This window comes from Heloderma suspectum, chromosome 1 (assembly GCF_057233095.1).
Source record: "Heloderma suspectum isolate Gila_16-S chromosome 1, 16-S_ref, whole genome shotgun sequence".
NCBI lineage: Eukaryota > Metazoa > Chordata > Lepidosauria > Squamata > Helodermatidae > Heloderma > Heloderma suspectum.
In genome coordinates, this window is record NC_139458.1 from 110,701,414 (window position 1) to 110,722,299 (window position 20,886).

Consider the following 20,886-nt stretch of genomic DNA (forward strand, 5'->3'; position numbering starts at 1 on the left):
CGGACATCCTAGAGAGTGAAGTCAAGTGGGCCTTAGGAAGCATTAGTAACAACAAAGCTAGCGGAGATGACAGTATTCCAGCCGAGCTATTTAAAATCCTAAAAGATGATGCTGTTAAAGTGCTGCATTCAATATGCCAACAAATCTGGAACACTCAACAGTGGCCACAAGACTGGAAAAGGTCAGTTTACATTCCAATTCCAAAGAAGGGCAACGCCAAAGAGTGTTCAAACTACCGCACAATTGCGCTCATTTCACATGCCAGCAAGGTGATGCTCAAAATCCTACAAGCTAGGCTTCGGCAGTATGCGAACCGAGAACTACCGGAAGTACAAGCTGGGTTTAGAAGAGGCAGAGGAACTAGAGATCAAATCGCCAACATTCGCTGCATCATGGAGAAAGCAAGAGAATTCCAGAAAAACGTCTATTTCTGCTTCATTGACTATGCTAAAGCCTTTGATTGTGTGGATCACAACAAACTCTGGCAAATTCTTAAAGTGATGGGAGTACCAGACCACCTTACCTGTCTCCTGAGAAACCTGTACGAGGGTCAAGAAGCAACAGTAAGAACCAGACATGGAACAACCGATTGGTTCAAAATTGGGAAAGGAGTACGACAAGGCTACATATTGTCACCCTGCTTATTTAACTTATATGCAGAGTACATCATGAGAAATGCCGGGTTGGATGAATCAGAGGTCGGAATTAAGATTGCTGGGAGAATTATCAACAACCTCCGATATGCAGACGATACCACCCTAATGGCAGAAAGCGAAGAGGATCTAAAGAGCCTCTTGTTGAGGGTGAAAGAGGAGAGTGGAAAAGTTGGTTTGAAACTCAACATTAAAAAAACTAAGATCATGGCATCTGTCCCCATCACTTCCTGGCATATAGAAGGGGAAGAAATGGAAGCAGTGACAGATTTTACTTTCTTGGGCTCCAAGATCACCGCAGACGGTGGCTGTAGCCATGAAATTAAAAGACGCTTGCTCCTTGGGAGGAAAGCTATGGCCAACCTAGACAGCATAGTAAGAAGCAGAGACATCACCTTGCCGACAAAGGTCCGTCTAATCAAAGCTATGGTTTTCCCAGTAGTAATGTATGGCTGTGAGAGCTGGACTATAAGGAAGGCTGAGCGCCGAAGAATTGATGCTTTCAAACTGTGGTGCTGGAGAAGACTCTTACGAGTCCCCTGGACTGCAAGGAGGTCAAATCAGTCCATCCTAAAGGAAATCAACCCTGAGTGCTCATTGGAAGGACAGATAATGAAGCTGAAGCTCCAATATTTTGGCCACCTAATGCGAAGAGAAAACTCCCTGGAAAAGACCCTGATGCTGGGAAAGACTGAAGGCAAAAGGAGAAGGGGACGGCAGAGGATGAGATGGCTAGATAGCATCACGGATGCAATGAATATGAACTTGAGCACGCTCTGGGAGAGAGCGCAGGACAGGAAGGCCTGGCGTGCTATGGTCCATGGGGTCACGAAGAGTCGGACACGACTGAACAACAACAACAACAACAACAACACGTAAGAAGAAAAAATGTTCATGGTATGGATTGAGGAATTTGATCTTTGTCTATTCTGATACAAATTGAACTTATCCACACCTCCCAGACTAATTACGGATCAGAACTTACCTGTTCACCAGCTTTCACCCTTTCTGAATGTACCAATGCAATTCTAGGCTCAAAAATCTATCAAAATGTGTTTAAAAATCTTTATTTTGAGAGAAAATGCATTTAAAAGTCTGTTTTAAAATGCAAGTTTAAATGTCAGTTTTGCATGGTTGCCTTTTTAATGTAGAAACAAAATGGACTTTTTACTGAACACGTGCAAAACAGCAAAAGTGATTGGAAATAGACTGATTAGTCTGTCCCTAGTGTACACTGGCAGAAATGCCCCTTTCATCAGCTCTTGTGTCAAATCCCCAAACTGCTTCTTAAGCTCATGGTGGTTTTAATGATTTAGAGATTTGAAAGTGGAATTGCTGAAAGGGGACCTCACAAAATAATATATATGTACAGACAATGTGCACTCCCTCTCTTTGACTGTGATTATTTGCATTTTCAAAGTATTAATGAACCCTGCATGTGCATGCATACATTGTCCTCTATAGCAGGGGTCCACAATCTTTTTGGACCCATGAGCACATTTAGGAATTTGAGAAACTGCTGTGGAAACCACCACAAAATGCCTAATCAATAAATTGCCACTTTGGCATCTACCTATCGTATCTATGGATCTTAGGCTGCATCATTCAGCAAAAAAATCTGTTTCGTGTCCATTGGACACCACGACATCTCTTTAATAAGAGATTGTCTAATTCAGCTAATTGCTGGTGGTACAATACAGCTAATGCTTCTTTTAAACATATGTTTTTGTAATGTCCAGTAGTTGCTTCTTTGGGGGGAGTAATTACATGATAAATTTCATACTGGAACAATCTTTAATATTCACTGATGTACATGCTATTTTGGGAGAGCAATCCTATGGCCCCTAGACAAAGTCTGGGGATAGTTCAGATTCCTGGATCCAAGGTCAGAGGCAACACTCCAACCTCAGGCCCAGGGGACCCAGCTCCCAGCTCCTTCCCCCTTGCAGCCCATGTGGGGAGAACCACACTGGCTGCCTCCGAGTTCACAAAGGTGACCTCGGAGAGAAGGGAAAAGGGGCGTGCCAGTGGGTGGGGAGAGGATGGGACAGCATACACTGTATTCCCGTCCCTCCCAGCCTCCTTCCCTCCCCCTCCCCAACGTCCCAGCTAGACAGGCGAAAAAGCCCATCTAGCTAAATTGCAGAGCGGGAGATGCAGCAGGGGCAAAGATTGCCTCTTCCGCGCCTTCCACTCTGCACTTGATACTCATAAGCCTTCAAGTTCAGAGGCTTATGAGTATCAAGGGTGGATCCAATAGGATTGTGCCCTAAATGATTTACCTGCTTCATGGAAATTAACAAATAGTCAGCATAAATGGATTATCCATGCCTTTTTTACAACTAAAAGACTGATACTACAACACTGGAAGGATAAACACTCACCTCCTATAATGCAGTGGATTGAAGACCTTACAAAGCTTTCAATATTTGAATGGGTGGCATATAGATAACTCTTTCAAATCTATACTTATTTGGATATTTGGTCTGCTTTTGTTGAAGCCTATGTACTGTATAATTACTAGAAAGTTGTATGCATTTCATACAAATCCATGTACGTATATTAACAAAAGGAAAAAATAAAAAATCAAATCAAATGAATTTTTGTGGGTGCCCGCCAGCATCAAATTGGGGACACCTTCATGGGCGCCATTGGAGGTGCCCATGGGTGCCATGGCACTGGTGGGTGCTAAGTTGGGGAGCCTTGCTCTACAGAGTTTTGTATATTTAGTTCCATCAAATAGATGAGATTATACAGGTGCTCAAGTTTACATGTCTGCTAGGGTAGATCATCTTTTTAAAGGTATTATACCTGACATACTGGGGCTGAAGAGTTCCCTTTTGCACCTACAGACTTTAAATGGGCAGGAGGAGCTGATGATTCCCCAACCCCTATGTCTGTAGTGTAGGCCCTAAACTTTAGAGTTGCATCAGGCTAACCTCTGGAGGCAGTTCCTTCACATTTTGCTCCAGAAAAAGATTTGCTCCAGGAAGAGCCCTTTTACCTCCTTTTTTTTATTTTATTTTGTCAGCATAGAAGCCCTATCCTGTTGTTATTGTTGGCCTGCCATAGAACTTTCATCCATTTTTTGTCTTCATCACATACTCAGCCTATTCCAGACTGAGAGAGGGTGGGTTTAACAAGAGTTTTAGGTTGTTCAGGTGTGGATGTAAAACATTAGCGAAAGAGCTTAACTGTTGTTTCAAAGTTGCTTAACACATTGCAGCATAAGTTAAACTGGCATTGACTGAAGAGTTAGTTGTTAACAACATCGGAGACTTTTTATATCGTATTACCCATATATTCCAATATTGCCTCTTTACTGTTGTGTCTCTATATGCTCTCTGACAACTGAAGAAGTATAGAACATGGAGGGAGCAATCCTATGGTCGCTAGACAGCAGCTAGACAACCATAGGATATCTGGTTTCCAGGAACCAACCTCGGAGCCCACGCTCTGAGGTCAGTTCCCGGAGAAGTGAGGCAGCACAGAACGGCCCTGTCCTCAGGCACCACAGAACAGAACACGCCCCTCAGAGGCAGCACAGAACAGCCCTGTCCTCTGCGCTCACAAGAGAAGTGTGGAGCAGCCGAAAAGGGGCATTCCAGGAGGCATTCCAGGGCAGGAAGGATGGAAATGCCTGTACGACACATCCAATGTGTCGTACAGCAGCCTCCTCCCCCGCTCAGCCCTCCCACGGCTAGCAATCGGCTGTCTAGCTGAAAATGCAGGGCAGGAGAAGCACAGATGGAATGAATAGGATTGCGTCTTTAGAGTTGTATGTTACATTTCCAGCATTAAGAGAGCATAAGCAGTGTTAAGGGGCTACTACAAAAGTTACAACATTCCTACAGAAGGCACTTCTGTGACTGCAGATTACAATGGAGCCCATGTGTACATTTCTTAAGATCTACATTTATAGTTTCAACCAATTCTGACATGTGGAAGTACCTTCAGGTTAGAAATATAATGACTGAATCAGTTCTAAGATATAATCAGATGCTGATTGGACATATATCTAAACCTAAGTGTATGGTTGTATTGAAGCTGGCACATCAATATGTAATTGTTTCACATTTGATTACAAGTGCCTGTAATAATTACATTAATAACAAGTAGGAAGTATAAAAGGCAAGGAGGCCACATTATTTTTTGATATAATAAAGCTGGCTGGCCCAAGTTAGACTCATTTTTGTGGGCATTGTGATCTTGTGGAAGAGAAAGATAACTGGGAGGACTGGATTGGCGGGGGGGGTGGAGAGGAGCGGGGGGGTGGAGAGGAGAACATCATGGGTTCTGCAGAGAAGTCCCCACAGGAGTTCTGCAACCTCAGGCTGCTCTATGTTACTTGTGAAGACAATTTTAACACAACTTCTGAGTGACAGCTTACTCAAAGTTGCCATCAAATATAGCGCTAGCCTCCAATTCCTAATTTCTTATGATATGGAGTGTCTCCTCAATGGCATGGCAGTGCTGGTGTGGAGGTGATCCAAGCAATAAGGAACTGGAAAATGGAAACTGTGGTACTGTGCATCCTAGTGGATCAAGGTAAGATGGGTCTTCCCTTTTTTGACAGCAAGAAGATTATGAGCACTGCCTCTGTCACTAAGTTATAGGGGTGTACGGATTCCCCACCTTCTGTTCCGGTGGGGAATTCGCGGGGGGGCGATCCATTCCTCCCTTCCGAAATCCTCTGGAGCAGCTCCACTCCGCAAGGATTCCGGGGGAGGGGGAACCAGCTTGGTGGCGCTTACCTTCCCTCCTGCCAGCCAGAGCCATTCACCTCCTCCCTGTCCCCGCTGATTGCCATGTCTTTTCTTTTAAAAGAAAAGGCGATCGGCAGGATGTGCCCATAGACTTAGACGCAAATAGAGTCATGAATCTTGCGTCTGAGTCTTTGTGTCCATTGTGGCTTATACACAAGATTCACGGCTCTATTTTGCGTATAAGTCTATGGGCACATAGACTTAGACGCAAGATTCGTGACTATTTGTGTCTGAGTCTGTGGGCACATCCTGCCGATCACCCTTTTTCTTTTTTTTAAGAAAAGACATGGCAATCGGCAGGGACAGGGAAGAGGCGAATGGCTCTGGCTGGCAAGAAGCAGCCGAGTGCTGTTCCACCTCCAGTCCTCCTGGAGCAGAGGTAAGTGGTCCCGATCCGCTGCGGATTCCTGAGGCCGGATTCCAAAGAATCTGGCCTCATTTGAATCTGCAGCGGATTTCTCTGACGACCCTACTAAATTAATATACTCAGTCCAGTAAAAGGTATCTCCATTTACTCTGTGTTTCTGTTAGGATTTTATTTTTCTTCTATAAGTTTTAATATTTTGGTCTCTTGATTACATTTCAGTACCATTCTTCACAAATAAATTCACAACTTTTAACCCAGTCACCCAAACGATCCCCTGAGTTATGTAATTTCTTGGCAATTTAATTGTCTCTTTAATTCTAGCTGTTCCGTTTTTAAGATACTGAAATGTTTTCTCTGTAGACCACTGAAGCTTATTACTTAAAAGTAAATGAAGTCCTGATGGAAATTGCCTGAATGTGATTAAAAGTGTGTTATTTTAAAAGACTAATGCGGTGGATAAAATAAATGTGACATTTCATTATGCGTATAGTCTCATGAAAGCTTCATTCTGGAATGTTACTCGATATGTTTTTGTTTTAATGGTAATGTCTTGCCCTTCTCCAGACTTAAATTTCAGTTGATTAAGTATTTGGAGTACAACTGTGAAGCCACGTACTTATGAGCAGCCCATTTGTTTTAATGGGGCTATGATAAGTAGATGGCCTCAATACTGCAGACTTAATTAAGAATGGTACCTACCAGTATGATGCCTGATAGAGTCCAGCATTTTATTGCAGTCATAAGTTCAGAGATTCTAAAAACCTGCAAGGCTATGATGTGAAATATGATCAAGGCACCCTTTAAAAAAAAATCACGCCTCAATCTCTCCATTATCCAGCTAAATAGAGCTACTACTGGGGTATTTTTACAGAGATATCTGCACTTAGAGAGCATCTGACTTTATGGGTTCCCTAAAGATGTTCTTTTACTAGGTTCCAGTAAAAAATAGTCATTTGAGCATACTTTATGTTAGCCTAATGTAAGCTCTTTCTGCACTTTCCAAAGTTTTTTGTACAGCTTGGAAAGGACAGCTCTAACACGTGCTGCTGCTATCTCTGTTGCCATCAATACTGCCTAGATATTTCACTTTTATCCATTTCAATATGATCTCATTAGAAGTAGGCTCTCACTTACAGTGCAAGAAATGAGTAAGGAGGCTTATTCATCACAGCTGGTAGGGTAACACAGGAGAGGCTATCCAGTGCTGAGAAAAGGTAAATGACAGTCAAGGGCAGAACCTACAGTCTCTGTTTCATCCAGGTATAGCAATGCCTCTGTATCAGCATAGCTTTTCCCCCTTCTGTTGTTCCATTACATGGGGTTTAATCAAGACGGTTCTCTTTCTCCCTCTTCCTGCTCCAAGTATTATAGGATCATTCTGTTTCCACATTCATCTATTTTTTCAATAAAATTGTTAAGAGCCATAATGTTGCAGGATGTTACAATTAGTTGTGTGCATTCAGGTACAGATGCAAACTAGAGCCAAAAGCTCTGCACTTGTCCATTTACATTTATTGTTATCTCATCATCATCATTCAATGACGATAAATGTAGAACAACAATACAAAGGTAAATAAGTCATCCTACAAATACATACATTATAATATATAAAGTCAGACTAATGAAAATATTGAATATGGACAAACGCCATGCTGGAATGTATCATTCCAAAATGTAATGAACATGCTCCATTTTTCAATAAAACTATTCTCAAACATTTGGTTTTCTCTTCTTATATTTTCATTGTAACAGCAACATCCCATATCCGGAAAAAACAATCAAACAGTGGAGGGACAATACTTTTTTTCTAATAAGATGCAGTGGAGATTTTCGTTGCAGTCAAAAACTGACAACCATCTCTACATTAGAGATTTCTACACATCCTTTTAGATAACTCAGAAGCACCCTTAACTGATCCATGGGTGTTCTGTAATCTGTTATACACTCATTATAATGCAGAATCAAAGACCAGTATACTTTTGCTTTATCACAGTGCCAAAAAAATATGCACGAAGTTCACATCTTGCTCACCACACCTCCAACATTTGTCATGAATCAAATTATATATCCTTTTGATCTTACATGTACATTTTTAACATAAGTTGATGTTTTCATTTTAGCTTATCCATTTTACAGAGATGTGCTGGGTCGAAGGATCTTTAATGTATTAAGGCTTCACAATTAAGTTGCCATCTGGGGCATTGAGGAGATTTAAATATTTATCCTCCCCCCCCCCCCCAGTATTACTGGGGAAAAGAGAAGGCACTGCCAAAACATCTGAACCAGTGTAAGATTTTAAAACAACCAGTCACTCTCACTGTTTACTTTGGATAATATATGCAGCTCTTCCAAAGAAACAAAATACCTCTATCAAATTAAATTTGGAAAGCAGTCTGATGGCCTCTTTCACTTATGCAGCTGTGTGTTGTCAATATGGGATTCATCACACAGAGGCAGAAATCAACATCAATATCGGTGCTTTCTCCATCCGGTTTCATCTTGGAAATAGATCGGGCTCCTTTACACAGTTTCTATCTCATCATATTTCATTCCTTACCTTTTCACAGGGTGGCTACTTTTCCACAAAAAACCATTACACACACTGGGGGCATCGTGAAACTTCCTCCCCAGTTCCTGCCCTTTTCCTTCCCCTTTCGGATTACTGGTGGTTTGGTTGTGATTGACACGCAATGCGGGTGGACAGCAGCCTCCCCCGAACTGCCTGAATCCTTCCCCCACAGACACTGGTTTCCTGGTGAACTGCTGGCATGCTAGCCATTCTGTGTTATGGAGTAAGCAGCTGAAAATGGGAGCAAAAGTCAGTGCACTGCATTTAGTCACAGCATGGTGGCAAGCCAGCAGGTCAGTACACCGACATGCCCACCATCCCAACATCACCGCCGCCATCATCACGACCACACCACCACCAACCCCAGACAAAGTGGGTTTTTCATGCTATGGGAGAAGTACACAGTCAGGCCATGGTGCTGTTGTTGCACAGGCTGAAAAAATACTGCATTTTTCCCATTTGGGGATAACACGGGATTGGCAGGGAAAATGGGAAAATCACTGGAGGATTACGACATCATGTAATGGACCCGCAAATTCCTGTGAGCTGCCAATCATAAATGTGCTATAAATTGCAGGTGTAGAGATGCCCTCCAGTGGTGTATGTTGTCATTGAAGTAACCTATGTCAGAGGTAGCCCTGAGCCACAGGGGCTTCCTGTCATCTTTTCCTGATGTAACTCTGACTGTCATTTTCTTTCTTTTTTTCGTAAGATAGCCAAGGCAGTGGTGGGACCTGGATCAATTTACATAGCTTTGCATTCATTTCAAGAGTCAGAGAAATCACAGCCCTGTTAAACTCAGCATGTGTTTTGCTATAGACATCAGCATAGTGACAATTTCACTGTGTATGTTTTTTTCTCATAATGTACCAAAAGGGGAAGGCTCAGGAAGTATCCCCTTCATGGATCACTGCCTTGTTGTGGCGAAGGGGCTTGCGTAACTTAGTGAAGTCATAAGCTATGCCGTGCAGGGCCACCCAAGACGGACAGATCAGGGTGGACAGTTCTGACAAAATGTGGTCCACTGGAGAAGGAAATGGCAACCCACTCCAGTATTCTTGCCAAGAAAACCCCATGGAACGTATCACAAGGCTAAAAGAGATGACGCTGGAAGAGGAGCCCCTCAGGTCGGAAGGTGTCCAACATACTACTGGGGAAGAGCAGAGGGAATTTCCAAGTAGCGCCAGAAAGAGTGAAGCGGCTGGGCCAAAGCCAAAAGGACACTCAGCTGTGGATGTGTCTGGTGGTGAAAAGAAAGTCCGATGCTGTAAAGAACAATATTGTTTAGGAACCTGGAATGTCAGATCAATGAATCAAGGTAAGCTGGAGGTGGTCAAACATGAGATGGCAACATTGAACATTGACATCTTGGGAATCAGCAAACTAAAATGGACAAGCATGGGCGAATTTAATTCAGGTGACCATTTTATCTACTACTGTGGGCAAGAATCCCTTAGAAGAAATGGAGTAGCACTCATAGTCAACAAAAAGGTGGGAAAAGCAGTACTGGGGTACAATCTCAAAAACGATAGAATGATCTCAGTACAAATCCAAGGCAAACCATTCAACATCACAGTAATTCAAGTCTATGGCCCAACCACTGAAGCCGAAGAAGCTGAGGTTGATCGGTTCTATGAAGACCTACAACACCTTCTAGAACTAAAACCAAAAAAAGATGTCCTTTTCATCATAGGGGATTGGAATGCCAAAGCAGGAAGTCAAGAAATCACCGGGATAACAGGCAAGCATGGCCTTGGTGTACAAAATGAAGCAGGACAAAGGCTAATGGAGTTTTGCCAAGAGAACATGCTGATCATAGCAAACACGCTTTTCCAACAGCACAAGAGGCGACTCTACATATGGACATCACCAGATGGTCAATATCGAAATCAGATTGAAATCACAGTCCTTTGCAGCCAAAGATGGAGAAGCTCCATACAGTCAGTAAAACAAGACCTGGAGCTGACTGTGGCTCAGATCATGAGCTGCTTCTTGCAAAATTTCGGCTTAAATTGAAGAACATAGGGAAAACCACTAAACCATTCAGGTATGACCTAAATCATATCCCTTATGAATATACAGTGGAGGTGACGAATAGATTTCAGGGATTAGACCTGATAGAATGCTTGAGGAACTATGGACAGAGGTCCGTAACATTGTTCAGGAGGCAGCAAGGAAATCCTTCCCAAAGAAAAAGAAATGCAAGAAAGCAAAGTGGCTATCTGAGGAGGCTTTACAAGTAGCTGAGGAAAGAAGGGAAGTGAAAAGCAAGGGAGAAAGGGGAAGATATACTTAACTGAATGCAGAGTTCCAGAGAATAACAAGGAGAGACAAGAAGGCCTTCTTAAATGAACAATGCAAAGAAATTGAGGAAAACAATAGAATGGGAAAGACTAGAGATCTTTTCAAGAAAATCGGAGATCTCAAGGGAACGTTTTGTGCAAAGACGGGCATGATCAAGGACAAAGAAGGCAGGGACCTAACAGATGCAGATGAGATTAAGAAGAGGTGGCAAGAATACACAGAAGAACTATACAGGAAAGATCTTATCGTCCCTGATAGCCATGATAGTGCGGTCACTGAACTTGAGCCGGACATCCTAGAGAGTGAAGTCAAGTGGGCCTTAGGAAGCATGACTAACAACAAAGCTAGCGGAGACGACAGTCTTCCAGCTGAGCTATTTAAGATCCTAAAAGATGATGCTGTTAAAGTGCTGCACTCAATATGCCAGCAAATTTGGAAAACTCAAGAGTGGCCACAAGACTGGAAAAGGTCAGTTTACATTCCAATTCCAAAGAAGGGCAACGCCAAAGAGTGCTCAAACTACCATACAGTTGCGCTCATTTCACATGCTAGCAAGGTTATGCTCAAAATCCTACAAGCTAGGCTTCAGCATTATGTGAACCAAGAACTACCGGAAGTACAAGCTGGGTTTCGAAGAGGCAGAAGAACTAGAGATCAAATCGCCAATATTTGCTGGATCGTGGAGAAAGCAAGAGAATTCCAGAAAAACGTCTATTTCTGCTTCATTGACTACACTAAAGCCTTTGATTGTGTGGATCACAACAAACTGTGGCAAATTCTTAAAGTGATGGGAGTACCAGACCACCTTACCTGTCTCCTGAGAAACCTGTACGAGGGTCAAGAAGCAACAGTAAGAACCGGACATGGAACAACCGATTGGTTCAAAATTGGGAATGGAGTACGACAAGGCTGTATATTGTTGCCCTGCTTATTTAATTTACAGAGTACATCTTGAGAAACGCTGGGTTGGATGAATCAAACAGGTCGGAATTAAGATTGCTGGGAGAATTATCAACAACCTCAGATACGCAGACCATACCACCCTAATGGCAGAAAGCGAAGAGGATCTAAAGAGCCTCATGTTGAGGGTAAAAGTGGAGAGTGCAAAAGCTGGTTTGAAACTCAACATTAAAAAAAACTAAGATCATGGCATGTGGCCCCATCACTTCCTGGCATATAGAAGGGGAAGAACTGGAAGCAGTGACAGATTTTATTTTCTTGGGCTCCAAGATCACTGCAGACAGTGACTGTAGCCATGAAATTAAAAGACGCTTGCTCCTTGGGAGGAAAGCTATGGCAAACCTAGACAGCATAGTAAGAAGCAGAGACATCACCTTGCCAACAAAGATTCGTATAATCAAAGCTATGGTTTTCCCAGTAGCAATGTATGGCTGCGAGAGCTGGACTATAAGGAAGGCTGAGTGCCAAAGAACTGTGGTGCTGGAGAAGACTCTTACGAGTCCCCTGGACTGCAAGGAGGTCAAATCAGTCCATCCTAAAGGAAACCAACCCTGAGTGCTCATTGGAAGGACAGATACTGAAGCTGAAACTCAAATATTTTGGCCACCTAATGCGAAGAGAAAACTCCCTGGAAAAGACCCTGATGCTGGGTAAGATTGAAGGCAAAAGGAGAAGGGGACAGCAGGGGATGAGATGGCTAGATAGCATCACGGATGCAATGAATATGAACTTGAGCACACTCTGGGAGAGAGCGGAGGACAGGAAGGCCTGGCGTGCTATGGTCCATGGGGTCACCGAAGAGTCGGACACGACTGAACGACTGAACAACAGGAAGTAAATAGCGACAGAACTGCCTTCCACTTGACCATCCACTTGAAGCCCAATTAAATGCCTTCACACTTATCCAACTCGCAGTGCTTTTTTGTTCAGGCACCAGGGGGTTCCCTTCTGCATGGTGTTCTGGTCCCTTTCTTCCTCATTTGTTCAGCCTTCCACAGACATACATCTGACAGCAGGGGTGGGCAGAAGATAGATCAGGATCTACTGGTAAGTCTCTGGGTGATTTGCAGTAGATCAGCAAGAGTTTCTAACTCATAATTGCCTCAGAATAACAACATCTAAAAAGACCTCTCCTCCCTGTCCCCCAAATTAAGTCATGGAAACATTATCCTTGGGGGGAAAACCTTTCTGTATGAAAGGGCCTGTGAGCGTGGTTCTGGTACTAACCACAAGTTCCTGGGCTGACTCCTGTTTCTTAATTCTTAGTGTATGTCTGACCACTTGAACCACTATTTTGCACCTGGCTCCTGTTGGTACATAGAAACATAAGAAGTCAGGCCATTGGTCCATCTTGCCCAGTAGACTCAACACTGACTGGCGGCAGCTCTGCAGGATTTCAGGCAGGTCTCCTTCCTAGTCCTACCTGGAGATGCCGGGAATTGAACGTGGGACCTTCTGCATGCAAGGAATGTGCTCTACCACTGAGCCATGGCTATGGCAGTTGGTAGATTTCAGGGTTTTAGTAAAACACAAAGTAGAATTCACAAGCCTGACATCTGCTCATCCCTGTCTTACAGCTTGCAGCAGGTAAATAGTCTATCTGTGGACGAGTGTGAGTGTGAAAGACTTGGCACTTGTTCATGACCTCAGATAATAAGCACATAAATGGCTAGCTATATGGAGGCTATGCAGCCCTACCCACCACACATTAAACACCTTTTACAGATAGTATTACCTAAGGTTGTACCATGTCATATGGGGTTAAAGATTCTCTGCTCTGAAAGACTGCACAGCTGCTCTTGGCTGCTGTCATCCTCCTGAAATTCTCCTTTTTCTTTTGCCCTTCGAGTTTACCACTCAGTTTAACTAACATGCAATCTCTTATACTTTCCACTTTAAATTCTCTTTACATGTTCTTGTAAAGAATATTCCATGTAGCATTTCAATGATAGGACATCCTATTTAGCATTTCAAAGGAAGCTGCCATATTCTTTCATTTTGTAAACACTTCTGAAACATAGTGTTATATTTGTGTCTGCAAGGAGAGATATCAATTGGACTTCACTAATTGTCCTTTTAAAGGTGTGAACATTAGGAAGCTATTTAATCCACTGTCAAGGAGAAGTAAGATTTCAATATGTAGAAAACTATGAAAACAGATACTTCTTCAATCAAAGAAATGAGTATATTAGGGAAAATACACACAAAAATGCATATATGGGTAAATAACAGTAAATTACAGTAAATGCATCATATTAGGAAATTTGCTTGGGAAAATGTGTATATTAGGCAAATTTGCATACAAAAATAAATGTATTAGCAGAGATGCTCACAAAAGTGTATACAAATTTTTATGCAAATCTTTTTTAAAAAGTCAAAGTTTGGTATGATCCAAACTTAAGACTGGAAAAATTATCTAAGTTAAGGACAAACCAAACTTAGGAATGGAAAAATGAGAAACTGAGAGAAACTGAAATTGACAAATTCACCCAACCCTGCTTGTAATACAGATCTATTAGTCATATCTTCTCAGAGGGGTTTTGTAGTGGTGGTTGCTAAAAGACCCAAGAACGTTTGACCATAATCTTCATTAGCAATATGCATACAAGCAAAACTCAAAAGCTCATCCCACCTCATGGCCATATCAGATTGTGATTTGTTGCGGGGGGGGGGGGGGTTGCATGAAAATGTGTTCATATTTCCATGAGCATTTTTCCAAATGTCCACATCAGTTATGGACATCTTTGAAACATAAACATTGTTCTACCATTGATTAAAGCATGTTTATGTGCATTTTTAAAAGCATTTTTCTGTGTTTATTTTTCAAATGTACACGTGGTATTGAAGCCATTTTGGGGGTACTGAACCACACCACAAGCTCAGAAATGTATGGACTTTGACGAGCACAGATTGCATTCGAGTCCATGTTCGGTCTGGATGGTACAAACTGGGTAAATCCTGATTTAAAAAATGAACTGGAACAAATTAATCATACATCCCTGCTCTTCATACAGCTAAGAGCAACCAAGGCAGAAGGAAGTTCTTCGGCAACGCTTCTGCTTCCATGCTTCTTCCTTTGACCCCCCATCTCTCAGGCTCAGGCCTTACCTTGGTGCCCAGCAGAGTGCCCACTGCTGATTCTGTTTCCGTGGGTATCCACAGAGCTCAGCACATAGTGGAAGTTCTTGCCAATTCTGTGCTGTAAATTAGCTTTGGGCCTCTGTGATTTATCAGATTTACTGATATTTGTCACACAAGTAATTCTTTTGTCTTTCAGTTTTATTAAGGTTTGTAAGGACCAGTAATAGACACAAGGAGTGCAGACCAAACCAATGGGTAATGCTCTAAGGACTCCATTGCAGCCTCTGTTTGATTCGTAAAACTGGCTTTTGAGCATAGGTGCAGCACGTGTTTTCTGAGCTGACAACATATTGCCTGTGGCAAAATTTTAATTGTGCGTCTGAAGCTACACTGAGCCCCTGTGTGTATCACCACCTCACTAAGGGCACAAAAATGCATGTTTCAACAGAAAAAGTCCTACAATTCCCAACATCCCTACAGCCAGTAATGCTGAATGGGGCATGCTGGAAATTGTAGGATTTTTCTTCTGTCTAAAATGTATGCAATTATGCCCTAAGTCTCATACATTTTAAAGGGTTTCAAATTTTGAGTTTACTTTCTCCTTTTAGCTCTTTCTTTAAATATATGTATATTAGGTGGGGCTGGTTAATTTTGAATCCCTCCATAGGTAACTAACTAAGATTTGTCTTCGGAATGATGCATTAGTTTTTCCAGGACGCATTAAGTTACACTGACAGAGACAGACATCCAGGCATCAGCACTGCCAAACTGCCTTTACATGTTCCCATTTACTAAGGAAGTGCTAAATAGGCGACTCCAGCAAAACCCTGTATTGCTACCCTGAGGGTCTCCATTATTCTCAACATAGCAGGCATTTCAGAAAGAGAGGGTTACATTAATAAGTAAAGCTGGTCTTATTGTAGCATAAGTAATTCTAAAAGGATTAAGCTCTTACCTTGCTTTCATTTTTCTGATATAAACCAAAAGAAATACAATTGCTATCACTGCGAAAATAAACTACAGACGCAAATTATATAAAGCCCCAAATATAGACTTGAATATAGAAACTGATTATAGAAGACAGGTCATTCAGGTTTTCCACTGTACTTAATATGATTTCTTCAGGTAAATTTGCTGGAAACATTAACAGCCACCCTATTTTACCACAACTCATTATTTTGATTTGATATAAAGTGTCATGGAGATTTCTAATCTTGAGATCACATCAAGATGACTGCAGAAATCTAATGGAAACACACTCAGTAAACTTTTTTTTATTTCCTGGTGATTCCAAATTCTATTAAAATCAAGTGGCTCTGAACAGAGGCCTCTTTCCTGGTATAGTTTTGATGATTAAACCTCATGGGGAAGATGTGCTCTCTAATGATTCAGAAAATTCACATGTGAAATGACTTAACATGTAACTCTCTCACTTGTATTAGTAGGGCTGTCTTTTCTCTGGGATTGCATTTCTTCACAGACCAACCCATGATGTCATTCAAGAGAAAGGTATAATCAGTTTCTACCACCTTCTCGAGCCCCAAGTCAGTCCTGTCTGAGCCATGGCAGAAGACACAAGGTTGGGGGAGCTCCCAGTAATTAGATTCCTAATTAGCCAGTGTGGCTTTTCTTTTCTCTTAAAACGTTATTCCCTCAATGATCTTACTTGGGTAGGGTTACAGATTAAGATTCTTCTTAGGCTATGATTATGAGCTATGGTGATCATTTTCTCATAAGAAATGCTTACATTCTTCAACTTCAAGTATAACTTGACGGGATCTGAACTAGCGGTGACTGACCAAGAGAGAGATCTTGGGGTTGTGGTGGACAGCTTGATGAAAATGTCAACCCAGTGTGCAGCTGCTTTAAAAAAGGCAAACTCCATGTTAGGGATGTCAGAGAATTCCGCCACAGATCTCAGTGAGGCCGAATGCCAGTGCATTCGGCCCCCCGAACTCCGTGGCAGAACAGCCTGCCACCCCCCCGCGGATCCCCCCCAGAACGAGACTTACCTGGGGCGGATCTTCCGGGTGGCGGCTTCGGCGGCTGGTCTTCCGACCGGCTGCTGCCGCTGCTGACACCATTTGCAGTCTTGTTAAAAAAACAAACAAACAAACCACGTGATAGGCTACGTAAACATTTATGTAACCTATCATGGCTGGGTTTTAAACAACAACAACAACAACAACAACAACAACGTGATAGGCTATGTAAAGATTTACGTAGCCTATCATGGCTGGGTTTTAAAAAAAAATTAAAAACCGCGTACGCAAATGGCGGCGGCTACAGCAGCCATTTGCGTTCCTTATTTTTGGCCGTCTTAGTCTACGTAAATATTTACGTAGACTATGACGGCAAAAATAAAGGGGAACGCAAATAGCGTAGCGGGCGCTGTTTGCGTCCTTTTTTGATTCGCCGTTTTAGCCTACGTAAATATTTACGTAGGCTAAAATGGTGAATCAAAAAGGGACGCAAATAGCGCCCGCTACGCTATTTGCGTTCCCTTTTATTTTCGGCATCATAGTCTACATAAATATTTACGTAGATTAAGACAGCCAAAAATAAGGAACACAAGAAGGCGGCTGTAGCCGCCGCCATTTGCGTACATGGTTGTTGTTTTTTTTCCCAGAGCCCTCCGCAGCCGGAAATCTGGCTGCGGACAGCTCTGGCCTGACTGGGCCTGGCCGGCTGCTCCGCAGAGCTGCCACGGAGCGCAGCCGGACATGGAGGATTCCGGGGGGGGGAGGAATGGATCGCCTCCCCCCCCGTTGAGGATTCCGGGGGGAGGGATGGAACGCCTCCCCCCCACCATCAATATAATCCGCGGAAAGGTAAGTGACTTTCGTACATCCCTACTCCGTGTGAGGCATAGTTAGGAAAGGAATTGATTATAAAACTGCCAAGATCATACTGCTCTTCTACAAATCAATGATGTGACCACACTCAGAATACTATGTACAGTTCTGGTCACCGCACCTATAAAAAGATATTGGAGAGCTGGAAAATGTGCAGAAAAGGCCAACTAAAACGATCAAGGAGCTGCAGCAACTCCCCTATGAAGGAAGATTACAACAGCTGGGATTCTTTAGTTTGGAAAAAAGGCGGGTAAGAGGATACTTGACAGGTCTACAAAATTATGCATGGTATGGAGGATGTGGATGGGGAGACATTTTTTCTCCCTCATAATACTAGAACCCAGGGTCATCCCATGAAGCTTATTGGTGGAAGATTCAGGACAGAAAAGAAGTACTTCACACAGAGCGTAGTTAAACTATGGAATTCGCTACCACAAGATGTAGTAATGGCCACCAATTTGGATGGCTTTAAAAGGGGTTAGACAAATTCCTGGATGAGAAGGCTATCAATGGCTACTAGCCCTGATAGCTATATGCTACCTCCAGTACCAGAGGCAGTATGCCTATGTACACCAGTTGCTGGAGAATGTGGGTGGGAGGATGCTGTTGCACTCATGTCCTGCTTATGGGTTTCCTGTGGGCAGCTGACCGGCCACTGTGTGAACAGAATGCTGGACTAGATGGGCCCTTGGCCTGGTCCATCATGGCTCCTCTTATGTTCTTAACCATTATCTTAATTTATCCTAAGATCTTTGGGAAGTACTTAACATAAGGAATTTACTTGCTAGACCAGACCAAAAGTCCGTCAGCCTACCAATTCATTTCCAGTAGCCAGCCAACTGCCTCTGGAAGCTCTTAAAAAAGACTAATAGGAGATATTCAGTACCCCACTATTCAGTGTCTCAGAGTATTGCCTCTTTATGTAGCCAAAATGACACCAGAGGGTCTTATCAGCAGGTTTGGGGAAAACCTCTTAAGAACAGGTCTCTGCTGGTTCAGACCAAAGACATATCTAGTCCAGCATTATTCCCCAAGCTTTGCAGAAGTACAAAAACAAACTTTTGAAAAACAATTGGTAGGGAAGGCACACACACACCCCGACCCAAACATCCCAAGGAGGATTGATCATGCTCACAGCATGCTGACTGCCTGAACAGGGAAAATGGAAAACCGGGGTGGAATGGAATGGAGTCCTAGAAGAGGGCACGGCTGGCTGAAACAATACACAGGAGTACTCCACACTGCAACAGTTTATTGCAGGTCCGGTTGTCACAGAATAATAAACAGTGATAGGTGCATTCTCCATTAGTGTATGTATTTATGTAAGCCGTCCAAACTAGTGGTCATTATAGCATCTTTTGGTTGTGGATTCCATGTTAATGCAATTGTTCCTAGGGAAGTAGCATATGTAAACGTATTTCCATAACAGCTGCACAGACTTAAATGAGAAAATATAGTCAGAGCACTTAAGATATTTGAATATAATTGTATCAACAATATGTGATTATGGCATAAAAGTGATCTCCGGTTCAATGCATGATAGGGGAGAAGCTGTGGCTCAGTGACAGACCACCTGCTTTGCATGCAGAAGGCCCCAGGTTCAATCCCTGACATCTCCAGGTAGGGCTACGAAAGAATCCTGCCTGGAACTCTGGAAAGCCGCAGCCAATCAGTGTTGACAATACTAGGCTAGATGGACCAATGGCCGGATTCTATATTACACAGCTTCCTATGTCCCTGTGTTCCTACCCTTCTAAATACAAGGACTGACAGTGCCAGTGTTTAAAATGGGCACAGACATTGTGACTCTTTAAGAACCATTTTATGTCCTTTGAAGGCAAACGTCATAAATTCATTTAGGATATTTTGACAGATGCAGATAGACTTTTTAAATATTGTTTCAAATGTATTATATTTTATAGGACAAAGTGGATCTTGGCGAATTGATGTTTTCACTTTGCTATCTTCCAACTGCTGGTAGACTAACTATTACTATAATAAAAGCAAGAAATTTAAAGGCAATGGACATAACAGGAGCATCAGGTAGGAATATTTTTCCAGTTTTTAAGGTACTCCTCTATGTAACAAACCATAAAGTGTTCATATTAATCTCTATTGCCCTTAGATATTACAGACAGTTAGGAGCTCGGAGTGGCTTACGTTGATTTCTTCTCATTTTTTATCATCACATCAACCCCGAGAGGTAGGTTAGATTGATAGTCCATGGTCATCCAAGGAAGTAGCAGAGCACAGATTAGAACATAGGTCTCCCTTTTCCCAGTTGAAAATTATATTCATTACATCACACTGAGTAACCAGTAGCTACATTGCAGCTTATTTTCAATACTTCTTCCTGGTTAGTTGGAAAGATGTCATTTGCCAAATCTTTAATACCTTCAATGACTCACCACAATAGATAGTTGAATTGCAACTCCAAGGTATCTTCTGGTTGCAAAGCTTGAATATACAAAACATATATCTGCTCCCAGAACATCTTTCCAGAAGCTTGGAGTGGGTAAATCAATTTTTCAGAGAGCAGGAACTTTGTTCAGAGTTGCTGGAGGCAACAGTACTAACCAGTGGTTTGATGTATGTTGGCACAATCGGACATAAGTCTGATACATCCTTGGAGATCCAGCTATATCCTGCAAGGGAGCCACTGTCCTTTTGGGGTTGATGGGCCATAAACACTGACATCATATGTACTGATGAAGGGCAAAATTTTGAACCTGCTGTCCACCTTGCATCATGATATGGTAGTGGAGGAAGAGCAGAAGAAGCTAGATATTCTTCACTATAGTGCCATTACAAGTGGGGTGGATAATTTGGACCACCTGGTAAGGATATATAGTTGCAAACAGAGAACTAGCTGGTTCAGACTATCTCATTTTTGGCACAAGCACAGGCATACAAAGCACAAGGTGATACTTTATTGAACAGTTCCATTCCACATACAAAAATCTTCTCAGGGTAAAATTCTGTCCCAAATTCTTCCCTGGAATGAAAATCAACCCTCATTTCAATATGAAAATCATGTTGGGGTCTTAGCACAACGAACAAATACTGTTGCCTAAACATGATACGTCAGGTTCACTGATGTTCACATAGGGATGGGCGGATTCCCTACCTGCTGGTCCGGGTGGAAATCCTCCCTTGGGGGGAGGCGATCTGTCCCTCCCCCCAGAATCCATCCGGGGCAGCTCCACTCTGCGGCAATCCTGCGGAACCGGCAGCCAGGTCCGCATTGCTGGCGATACAGCCAGCCGCCATTGCTGTACCATATCACTGGGCTAACTCCGGACACAAATGGCGTCCACTATGCCATTTGCAG

The 20,886-nt window shown here is 42.7% G+C and overlaps 1 protein-coding gene across 2 annotated transcripts in view; it reads left to right on the top strand.

Annotated features, from left to right (window-relative positions):
• Positions 1-20,886, top strand: part of SYT9 (synaptotagmin 9) — a 165,318-nt gene that overhangs the window by 132,867 nt on the left and 11,565 nt on the right. For both annotated transcript variants that reach the window (XM_084828212.1, XM_084828204.1), the window contains exon 4: positions 19,478-19,598. In XM_084828212.1, the coding sequence (XP_084684338.1) occupies positions 19,478-19,598 (121 nt within the window). The remainder of the gene's footprint in view (positions 1-19,477; positions 19,599-20,886) is intronic.